Below are 11,957 nucleotides of genomic sequence, written 5' to 3'. Positions count from 1 at the left end.
AATTGGACCATTTTTATGTCCTGCCAAGTATTCAAAACGTAACTAGTACTTTTGGGTGTCAGGGAAACGTATTGAGTAAAAATCACTTTATTTTCTTTAGGAATTTAGTGAAGTAAAAGTAGGCAAAAATATAAATACTAAAGTAGAGATACCCAAAACTATTACTTTAAAGTATTTTTACTTAAATACTTTACACCACTGCAAAGTAGACATATTAAATCTTCAACGTGTATAATTTTATTGAAATGTTTTCATCGCGGATTTGTTTCACGTTGTAGTATTAATCTCAAGGCCATCAGACTGTTAAACAGCCATCACTAACATAGAGAGGCTGCTGCCAACATACAGACTCAAATCTCTGGCCACTTAAATTAATGGACTTAATATAGGTATCACTAGTCACTTTAAATAACTTCACTTAATAATGTTTACATATCCTACATTACTCATCTCATATGTATATACTGTATTCTATACCATCTACTGCATCTTGCCTATGCCGCGCGGCCATCGCTCATCCATATATTTATATGTACATATTCTTATTCATCCCTTTACATTTGTGTGCATAAGGTAGTTGTGAATTTGTTAGATATTACTGCGCCCTGTGGCTCAGTTGGTAGAGCATGGTGTTCGCAATGCCAGGGTTGTGGGGTCGATTCCCACGGGGGGAAAAAATGTGTGAAATGTATGCATTCACTACTGTAAGTCGCTCTGGATAAGAGCGTCTGCTAAAATGACTAAAATGTAAATGTGAACTAGAAGATAAACAGACATTACGTTGCTTATGGTCCAAGTTTCCTGCGTGATGACGTCACGGTTTCCCACCCCGGAAGTCCCGTTAGCGACAGAGCGGTGTAGCACCACATTAACACAGGAGTATGGCTAGCAACGTGTGGAGGTCAATGGTAAGGAAATTCCGTTTGTCAGCGGAAACATAATCCAATGTAACTTGGCCATGTATTGGATTTATGTTCGTGTAGTGTAAGTTCCTGCTCGAATAACTTTGTTGGTTGTATACTGTTGTTTCCATGGGTTTTCTGTGAGGCCTTTACTGTGTGTCCTTGTCCTGCTACTACCGTAGCGAGCTATGCTATTAACCAACCGACTTTTATCTGCCTAATGCTTGACAAGTGACATTTCGTGTTTTGTCATTATGTTTTCTGATTCAGTCACACTAGACTAGAGATACAGTGTGTGGATGTTGTTGTGATACGTTGTATCTGCGCGGTAGTAATTTAACCTTCCGTTTATTTTCCTCCTTCAGCTCTCTCACGTCGTGGGGGCGGCAAAGAGACCGACGGTATGTTTCAGAAGGGGGGTAAGTCATGGACTGACAAATAGACAAGTCTACACCTGTCTTTTATCAACTTCTCCCTCATTGGCTGAAATGATGTAATTTATGAGCCAGTGTTTAGTGCTCATATGTAATCCCTCTAAAACAGATTTAAAAGGGGTTTGTTTTCTCTTTACAGCTGCAAACGGTTACATTAATTCCTGGTGATGGAATCGGTCCAGAAATATCCGTGGCTGTCATGAAGATTTTTGAGGCTGCTAAGGTAAGCTGGAAAAGCTGTCACACACACACACACACACACACACACACACACACACACACACACACACACAGCACATTGTAGGGTTAACAGCAGAACATGCCATTTGCGTGGAAAGTTTGACAGAACATTGAACCCGAGTCCTTTCTGTACCATTCTGTGTCCTCTCTCTACCACTGTTAGGTTCCCATCCAGTGGGAGGAGAGGAATGTGACAGCTATCCAGGGCCCAGGAGGTAGATGGATGATCCCTCCAGACTGTAAGGAGTCTATGGACAGGACCCTGATCGGGTTAAAAGGTAGGTAGCAGCCACAGAGATTCTATGGAAATCTATGGTACTATGATTGGTCATGGTCATGATGGACATAATGTATTGAAGTCAGCTGGAATAAAGAACGTCATGCAGGCGGCATCATAGGGGAGAGTATGTAGGGTTCATAGGGGAGAGTATGTAGGGTTCATAGGGGAGAGTATGTAGGGTTCATAGGCGAGAGTATGTAGGGTTCATAGGGGAGAGTATGTAGGGTTCACAGGGGAGAGTATGTAGGGTTCACAGGGGAGAGTATGTAGGGTTCACGGGCGAGAGTATGTAGGGTTCACGGGCGAGAGTATGGAGGGTTCACGGGGGAGAGTATGGAGGGTTCACGGGGGAGAGTATGGAGGGTTCACGGGGGAGAGTATGGAGGGTTCACGGGGGAGAGTATGGAGGGTTCACGGGGGGAGAGTATGGAGGGTTCACGGGGGGAGAGTATGGAGGGTTCACGGGGGGAGAGTATGGAGGGTTCACGGGGGGAGAGTATGGAGGGTTCACGGGGGGAGAGTATGGAGGGTTCACGGGGGGAGAGTATGGAGGGTTCACGGGGGGAGAGTATGGAGGGTTCACGGGGGGAGAGTATGGAGGGTTCACGGGGGGAGATGGTAGCCTGTGGGCTCATGGGGAATAGTTGTATGTAGGGTTCATGGGGGATAGTAGCCTATGGGGATAGTAGGGATTGAATGGGACACGGCCTTGATGACAGATGTAGTGGTAACGTGATTGGTAGGTAAACGATGCAGAAAGCCCGTCTAGAGGTCAGGTGGCTGGTGTGAAAGCCCGTCTAGAGGTCAGGTGGCTGGTGTGAAAGCCCGTCTAGAGGTTTACATGTCTATGTGCCAGTACATCCCCGTATTCAGTAGACTCAAACAGAAAACGTTTTGCAATGGAAAATTGTAAAAAGTATTTTGTTGTATGTACAGGTAGTCCTTTCCCTGTTTGTCTGTTTACTTCCATTTGGTTCCTACTGAACAGTAAACTGGTGTTAAAGGCCCAGTGCTGTCAAATTACACTTTTCTGTGTTTTTTATATATATATCCACACGGAGGTTGGAACAATACTGTGATGTTTTGAACATGAGGATAATGCCCTTTTAGTGTAAGAGCTGTATTAAATGACTGCCTGCAATGTTGTGGTGGGGTGGAGTTTAGTCTACCTGGTGACATGTTGTGGTGGGGTGGAGTTTAGTCTACCTGGTGGGGTGGAGTTTAGTCTACCTGGTGGGGTGGAGTTTAGTCTACCTGGTGGGGTGGAGTTTAGTCTACCTGGTGGGGTGGAAATTAGTCTACCTGGTGGGGTGGAGTTTAGTCTACCTGGTGGGGTGGAGTTTAGTCTACCTGGTGACGTCACCTCTCTGCCAATAACAGCTAGTTTTCAGTTTTCCCCTCACCACTCAGACCACTCAAAACAGTCCTGAGAAATTATTCTTTGCTAAGAAGCAATTTTTTTTTTTTACGTTGAAAATGATCACAATGAAATGATTTGATATTGAGATAAAAAGGTCTGCATTGGACTTTTAACCTCCCCCCCTCCTTTGTGTGTAGGCCCCCTGAAGACACCCATCGCAGCCGGCCACCCCTCCATGAACCTGCTACTCAGGAAGACCTTTGACCTGTACGCCAACGTGCGTCCCTGTGTGTCCATCGAGGGCTACAAGACCCCCTACACCGACGTGGACCTGGTCACCATCAGAGAGAACACCGAGGGAGAGTACAGCGGAATCGAGCACATAGTAAGTAGCTATGGTTACCAAGGTGACGTTCAGTAGGAGAGAAATGGGACAGAACGTCCCAGGAGCTACCTCGTATGTTAAAATGGCTGCAGCTAACACTGACTACAGAGGGATAGAACACAGCAGTAGCTACCTCGTATGTTTGTTCAGGATAATAATTTAATTGGCTGATCCCTCCTACTGACCAGAGGGGTACACTACAAAGCAGGATCAGTGAGTTAGCCAGCTAACTTTGAGAAACAACCAGAAATAACAATGGATTTTTGGGGGGGTTAAAGAAAGCTGAACTTCTGTGTTTTTGGTTGTTGAATCATTTAGTCCATGTCCATTTCAAACTTATCTTTCTAAATAAAAAATGTTAATTGTCGAGTTAGCTAGCGAACTCCTTGATCCTGCTTTGCAGTCAGCCCCTCAATGGAATAGTCTTACTACAACAACATGCAGGGATGTGTTCATTCGGTATCAAATGGTACGAAACGCTAGGGAATGTTTTGAAATGGAGGTGAAACAAAACAAGAAGTCCTCCCTGAACATGTCCAAGAAGAATGTTCAGGTTATTATGTTTTTAATGGCTACGTTGTGCCCTGCTGAACATGACCCAGTGTTTCAACACTTGACTGGGTCCTCCATTAGGGCATCTGGTGTAGATTTCAGAGCAAATGTCAGCACTAAAATGGTTGCGAATGGTTTGTTTGGTTTGACAGTGACTGAAAAGTCACGTTAACTGTGATGTGACTACTCCGGTCCGTGGTTTTCAGCTCTTGATAAGCAGCTGTTCAAGGCTGAGAGCTGAGCAGTCCGTATTTTCACTGTGGTGTTGTGTGGAATCCGTGTCCTCGGTTATTGAAACTGTTTTATCTGGGTTGGACAGGGCACATCACACACAGGTGATTGGTTATTCTCCAGGTGTTCCTTAGGTAAGCCAGAGGAACAGCAGCTTCACTAACCAGACCACCACCTCAGTCTCTAACCCTAGCGTGCCCCAATGTACATTCCCGTTCAAAAGTTTGGGCTCACTTAGAAATGTCCTTGATTTTGAAAGAAAAGCAAACATTTTTAGTCCATTTAAAATAACATAATTGATCAGAAATGCAGTACAGACATTGTTAATGTTGCAAATGACTATTGTAGCTGGAAACGGCTGATATTTATATATATTTTTTTAAATGGAATATCTACATAGGCGCACAGAGGCCCATTATCAGCAACCATCACTCCTGTGTTCCAATGGCACGTTGTGTTAGCTAATCCAAGTTTTATCATTTTAAAAGGCTAATTGATCATTAGAAAACCCTTTTGCAATTATGTTAGCACAGCTGAAAACTGTTGTCCTGATTTAAAGAAGCAATAAAACTGGCCTTCTTTAGACTAGTTGAGTATCTGGAGCGTCAGCATTTGTGGGTTCGATTACATGCTCAAAATGGCCAGAAACAAAACTTTCTTCTGTAACTCGTCAGTCTATTCTTGTTCTGAGAAATGAAGGCTATTCCATGTGAGAAATTGCCAAGAAACTGAAGATCTCGTACAACGCTGTGTACTACTCCCTTCATAGAACAGTGCAAACTGGCTCTAACTGGAATAGAAAGAGAAGTGAGAGGCCCCGGTGCACAACTGAGCAAGAGGACAAGTACATTAGTGTTTAGTTTGACAAACAGACGCTTCACAAGTCCTCAACTGGCAGCTTCATTAAATAGTACCCTCAAAACACCAGTCTCAACGTCAGCAGTGAAGAGGCGACTCCAGGATGCTGGCCTTCTAAGTAGAGTTGCAAAGAAAAAGCCATATCTCAGACTGGCCAATAAAAGATTAAGATGGGCAAAAGAACACAGACACTGGACAGAGGAAGATTGAAACAAAGTGTTATGAACAGACAAATCTAAGTTTGAGGTGTTCGGATCACAAAGAAGAACATTCGTGAGACGCAGAAAAAATGAAAAGATTCTGGAGGAGTGCTTGACGCCATCTGTCAAGCATGGTGGAGGCAATGTGATGGTGTGGGGGTGCTTTGGTAGTGGTAAAGTGGGAGATTTGTACAGAGTAAAAGGGATCTTGAAGAAGGTAGGATATCACCCCATTTTGCATCGACATGCCATACCCTGTGAGCGGCACTTCATTGGAGCCAGTTTCCTCCTACAACAGGACAATGACCCAAAGCACAGCTCCAAACTATGTAAGAGCTATTTAGGGAAGAAGCAGTCAGCTGGTATTCTGTCTATAATGGAGTGGCCAGCACAGCCACCGGATATCAACCCTATTGAGCTGTTGTGGGAGCAGCTTGACCGTATGGTACGTAAGAAGTGCCCATCAAGCCAATCCAACTTGTGGGAGGTGCTTCAGGATGCATGGGCTGAGATCTCTTCAGATTACCTCTTCAAATTGACAACTAGAAGGTCTGCAAAGGCTGCAATTGCTGCAAATGGAGGATTCTTTGACAAAAGCATAGTTTGAAAGACACAAGTATTATTTGTCAACATCTTGACTATATTTCCTATTCATTTTGCAACTAATTTCATGTATGTTTTCATGGAAAAAAACAAGGACATTTCTAAGTGACTCCAAACTTTTGAACGGTAGTGTATGTTCATCAACTTCTCTCTCCAGTTCTCCTTCTTTGTTCACTTAGTTTTTTTTCAACTAAATGTATTGTATGTTATTCCTACATATCTGCTATCTTAATTTGATCACTCTGTCGCATAGAATTTTAAGCAGGCACTGCTAACTTGTAGTGTATTAAATGTTTTTAAAAAGGCTTCTAAAGTTTGTCATTTCCAATTTCAGACTTGATTTGCCCAAATGAAAAATGTATCTTAACTTAAACATTTCCATTTTATTAATAATAATCCACATTTCTTGTTGCTGCAGGATTACTTTCCTGTTGTGAAAGTGGTCAAATTAAGATGGCACATCTGGAATTTCTTGATGTCACTTCCTTTACGGTGAAATCCTATTGTATGTAGTTGTCACCTCAGGCTGAGAGTACTTTTTGTTCCTCCACTCACGGTTATGTTATGAATACCTTTTCATGCGTCTTCTCTTCCAGTTTCATTGTTCCAGTTCAATTGTTTTTTTAAAGTCGCTCAGTTGTCTTTCCCAGTTGTTACTGTCCCTCAACATTTTATGACCTAAAGAAGGACATAAGTGAATAGATCACTGATTCAAAATATTTTATTCCGTATGATTAATTAAGTCATCTATTGTTTGATTTAGGCTAAGGCGATTGTCCTCTTCTCTTGTAGATTGTTGATGGCGTAGTTCAGAGCATCAAACTCATCACAGAAGACGCCAGTCGACGTATCGCTGAGTATGCCTTTGAGTATGCAAGAAACAACCAAAGAAACAGTGTCACAGCCGTTCACAAAGCCAACATCATGTAAGTCTAGAGCTCCACAATCAAATAGGCTGTGGAATCTTAGAAATTGTACATTTTTATTGGGCAGTTGTGGATCATTTCAAAATGAGAAGCAAATATCGACTAAATGTATCATCAATTACAAGTCAAAACAGAATAAGATATTAAATGTTATTGGTCACGTACACATATTTAACAGATGTTATCGCAGGTGGAGTGAAATGCTTATGTTCTACCAGTGCAGTAATACCTAGCAATACAAAACGATACGCACAAATAAACATGTATTTAAGAAAGAAATAACATATCAGAATGAGCACATCAATGACACCAATATTCAGGCATTAAACTAACGTGCCTGGTGTTTTGATGTGACCAGGAGGATGTCCGATGGGCTGTTCCTGAGGAAATGCAGAGAGGTGGCTGAAAACTTCAAGGACATCAAGTTTACTGAGATGTACCTGGACACAGTGTGTCTCAACGTATGTACGCTCCTTTACGCTGTTCTTCCTACGTGACGCTGTTTTGATGCAAATCGCATTCTCTGTCTAAAGTCTAATTTCCCAACTACCGCTTCAGTCGAAAGACCGCTCCCGTCTGCGTGTTTCCGCGCACCTCCCTTTGAAAGGTGACCTTGCGGATGCAGAGATTTGACCACGCCGACGGGAGGGGAAGTTGGATATCGCATCATTCCGTTGGCGCAGACCAAGCAGATTACCTGGAAGCAGAAGGTAGAAATTAGGCTTAGTCGGGTTCTCATGTTGGAGATGGAAACGGGGCTTAATCGGGTTCTCATGTTGGAGATGGAAACGGGGATTAATCAGGTTCTCATGTTGGAGCGGTAGATGGAAACGGGGCTTAATCAGGGTCTCATGTTGGAGATGGAAACGGGGCTTAATCAGGGTCTCATGTTGGAGATGGAAACGGGGCTTAATCGGGTCTCTTGTTGGAGATGGAAACGGGGCTTAATCGGGTCTCTTGTTGGAGATGGAAACGGGGCTTAATCGGGTCTCATGTTGGCGCGGTAGATGGAAACGGGGCTTAATCGGGGTCTCATGTTGGAGCGGTAAATGGAAACGGGGCTTAATCGGGGTCTCATGTTGGAGCGGTAAATGGAAACGGGGCTTAATCGGGGTCTCATGTTGGAGATGTAAACGGGGCTTAATCGGGGTCTCATGTTGGAGCGGTAGATGGAAGCGGGGCTTAATCGGGGTCTCATGTTGGAGCGGTAAATGGAAACGGGGCTTAATCGGGGTCTCATGTTGGAGCGGTAAATGGAAACGGGGCTTAATCGGGGTCTCATGTTGGAGCGGTAAATGGAAACGGGGCTTAATCGGGGTCTCATGTTGGAGCGGTAAATGGAAACGGGGCTTAATCGGGGTCTCATGTTGGAGCGGTAAATGGAAACGGGGCCTAATCGGGGTCTCTTGTTGGAGCGGTAAATGGAAACGGGGCCTAATCGGGGTCTCATGTTGGAGCGGTAAATGGAAACGGGGCTTAATCGGGGTCTCATGTTGGAGCGGTAAATGGAAACGGGGCCTAATCGGGGTCTCTTGTTGGAGCGGTAAATGGAAACGGGGCTTAATCGGGGTCTCATGTTGGAGCGGTAAATGGAAACGGGGCTTAATCGGGGTCTCATGTTGGAGCGGTAAATGGAAACGGGGCTTAATCGGGGTCTCATGTTGGAGCGGTAGATGGAAACGGGGCTTAATCGGGGTCTCATGTTGGTGCGGTAGATGGAAACGGGGCTTAATCAGGTTGTCATGGTGAATGTTTCAGATGGTGCAAGATCCCACCCAGTTTGACGTCCTGGTGATGCCCAACCTGTATGGTGACATTCTCAGGTCAGTTACTATTTATTTGCATGTATCCATATTAATTCATCGCTATTGAATGCAATTTGTTTAAGCTATTAATTCAAACATTAATAGCTTAGCAGAGTTTGGTCTTATTGGGCCTAATACTGGCTTTAATTTGTGTTGCGCTAATGTGACTAGATGATTCTGCTAACTAAAGGCTGTGGCTACTACTACAGATAGGTGTGTGTCATGTATTGCAGTGATCTGTGTGCTGGACTTATCGGAGGTCTGGGAGTCACTCCTAGTGGAAACATTGGTGCCAATGGAGTCGCCATTTTTGAATCGGTTTGTCTTGCTGTTTTTATAATCGGAATATGTTTAGCTACTCTCTCAACTGTTTGATAAAACGCAAGGCTTCTTGTCCAGTAAACAGTCTATTGTGCAATAACTAAACATGTTTGTTTTGTTAAAGACTTCCCACTCTTTCAACAAAACAATAATACAAGACGTCATATATTTCAATAAGTTGTCCATTTCTAATGGATGTACGGAAGCTTGTTCCAGTGTTGAGAGTAGTAGACGTTTTAACGTTGTCCCTCTACCCCTGTGGTATCCAGGTCCATGGGACGGCCCCCGACATAGCCGGTCTGGACATGGCCAACCCTACAGCTCTGCTGCTCAGTGCTGTGATGATGCTGCGTCACATGGGCATGCACGACTACGGCAAGAAGATCGAGACCGCCTGCTTCGACACCATCAGAGACAAGAAGGTGGCTAGTTGGGTTTTTATTACCCCCCCCCCCCCCCCCAATAACCATCAGAGACTAGAAGGTGGCTAGTTGGGTTTTTATTACCCCCCAATAACCATCAGAGACTAGAAGGGGGCTAGTTGGGTTTTTATTACCCCCCCCAATAACCATCAGAGACTAGAAGGGGGCTAGTTGGGTTTTTATTACCCCCAATAACCATCAGAGACTAGAAGGGGGCTAGTTGGGTTTTTATTACCCCCCCCAATAACCATCAGAGACTAGAAGGTGGCTAGTTGGGTTTTTATTACCCCCCAATAACCATCAGAGACTAGAAGGGGGCTAGTTGGGTTTTTATTACCCCCCCCAATAACCATCAGAGACTAGAAGGTGGCTAGTTGGGTTTTTATTACCCCCCCAATAACCATCAGAGACTAGAAGGGGGCTAGTTGGGTTTTTATTACCCCCCCAATAACCATCAGAGACTAGAAGGTGGCTAGTTGGGTTTTTATTACCCCCCCAATAACCATCAGAGACTAGAAGGGGGCTAGTTGGGTTTTTATTACCCCCCCAATAACCATCAGAGACTAGAAGGGGGCTAGTTGGGTTTTATTACCCCCAATAACCATCAGAGACTAGAAGGGGGCTAGTTGGGTTTTTATTACCCCCCCCAATAACCATCAGAGACTAGAAGGGGGCTAGTTGGGTTTTTATTACCCCCAATAACCATCAGAGACTAGAAGGTGGCTAGTTGGGTTTTTATTACCCCCCAATAACCATCAGAGACTAGAAGGGGGCTAGTTGGGTTTTTATTACCCCCCAATAACCATCAGAGACTAGAAGGGGGCTAGTTGGGTTTTTATTACCCCCCCCAATAACCATCAGAGACTAGAAGGGGGCTAGTTGGGTTTTTATTACCCCCCAATAACCATCAGAGACTAGAAGGGGGCTAGTTGGGTTTTTATTACCCCCCCCCAATAACCATCAGAGACTAGAAGGGGGCTAGTTGGGTTTTTATTACCCCCCCAATAACCATCAGAGACTAGAAGGGGGCTAGTTGGGTTTTTATTACCCCCCCAATAACCATCAGAGACTAGAAGGGGGCTAGTTGGGTTTTTATTACCCCCCAATAACCATCAGAGACTAGAAGGGGGCTAGTTGGGTTTTTATTACCCCCCCAATAACCATCAGAGACTAGAAGGGGGCTAGTTGGGTTTTTATTACCCCCAATAGTGATTATTGTGGCTCTTGCATATCGGTGCCGGAATACATTACGAAGTGGAGGTGCCCGGGGAGAAGTAGTAGTACTTCCTTGTTCTTGGAGGACCGCTCAGAGAGTCTGCTCTCTTCTATCCGATGCCAGATTATATGCTGGATGTTGGGCTAGTTGGTTTATAATATGTTGGCTCCCCTGGACACCACACCTCCTTCCGGGTGCCAATGCTCTTATGTATTATTCTGTAGATTTTAACATGACAGATTTTTGTTCAGTTGGTCATTGTATGCAAAATCTGCTTTGGCTTTTCAATGAATTGATTGGGCTGTTTTTCTATCCTCTCCCAGGTGCTGACCGGGGACCTTGGTGGGAAGTCGAAGTGCTCAGAGTTTACAGAGGACATCTGCCGTAGAGTGCGAGACATGGACTGAAAACGACGACTGTTAATTTCTGAAGACTTCATAATATTTCAACCGCTGCTTTGAACTTACTCCTAAAGACTCTGGGGGCGTTCCAGGTTGTCAGTACTGCAGTTACGATGCAGCTGCATATCTTAGATTACTATATTATATTTATGTAGGTTCCTGAGAACCTGGAGAATTGTCCCTTTTCTTGAAATAGAAATGTGATAATTTGTGCAGTGTGACTGCAATAAATCACGACCTGGAACGCGCCCTACATGAATGGGTATTCACTCTTAAGGTGTATTTAAGCACAATTTTACTCACATGATCATTTCATGGGGCAAACTTCCCCAAAGTTATACTTGCCTCTATACTGCGTGGCGCTCCACCTGTGTTGTCCTGCAGTGGTTCTGATCATTGCTAGTTTTTTTGTAACGGTAAATGTAATGCTAACAGCTTCAATGTATTCTATTTATTGTTACCAGTCGGGTTCCTGTGCATGAATGGATTGTACCAGTGTATCATGTCTCTCTTTTCTGTTTCGAGATCCATAAGTAAAAACTTGATAACATGACTTAAAGCCTGACGTCTCATTCTTCCTGTTAACAGTGTATTGTTATTGTAGAGCAAGTTGGATTCATTTTCACCGGGATTAGATTATTTATTATCTAAATCAGCCATTTGTGTTTATGGAAGGGTCACTTTGACCTACATAATAGCGTTAAACATTTGTCAGCTGATTCAGCCTGCATCCTCAGTGTGGCAGTATTACAACCAATCTGGCAACCCAGATGAGAGGACGCTTCCGGTTGTCACTCGTTGCCAAAGACAAAATAGGCTAT

General features: G+C 44.0%; 1 protein-coding gene across 2 annotated transcripts; it reads left to right on the top strand.

Moving 5' to 3' along the window:
* The first annotated feature begins 817 nt into the window (after positions 1-817).
* LOC115203571 (isocitrate dehydrogenase [NAD] subunit alpha, mitochondrial) lies at positions 818-11,689 on the top strand. Of its 2 annotated transcripts, none has more exons than XM_029768352.1 (11): positions 818-908; positions 1,268-1,303; positions 1,476-1,559; positions 1,740-1,854; positions 3,414-3,601; positions 6,838-6,971; positions 7,330-7,432; positions 8,730-8,794; positions 9,010-9,094; positions 9,367-9,519; positions 11,059-11,689. In XM_029768352.1, exons 1-11 carry the CDS (start codon positions 882-884, stop codon positions 11,140-11,142), a joined length of 1,074 nt encoding a protein of 357 aa, XP_029624212.1. In that variant the 5' UTR covers positions 818-881; the 3' UTR covers positions 11,143-11,689. The 2 variants fall into 2 exon arrangements, with proteins under 2 accessions (XP_029624212.1, XP_029624211.1); XM_029768351.1 differs by having other exon boundaries at positions 1,268-1,321.
* Positions 11,690-11,957: the final 268 nt, after the last annotated feature.

Source organism: Salmo trutta, chromosome 12 (assembly GCF_901001165.1).
Source record: "Salmo trutta chromosome 12, fSalTru1.1, whole genome shotgun sequence".
Taxonomy (NCBI): Eukaryota; Metazoa; Chordata; class Actinopteri; order Salmoniformes; family Salmonidae; genus Salmo; species Salmo trutta.
This window is presented reverse-complemented; position numbering and strand designations above follow the sequence as displayed.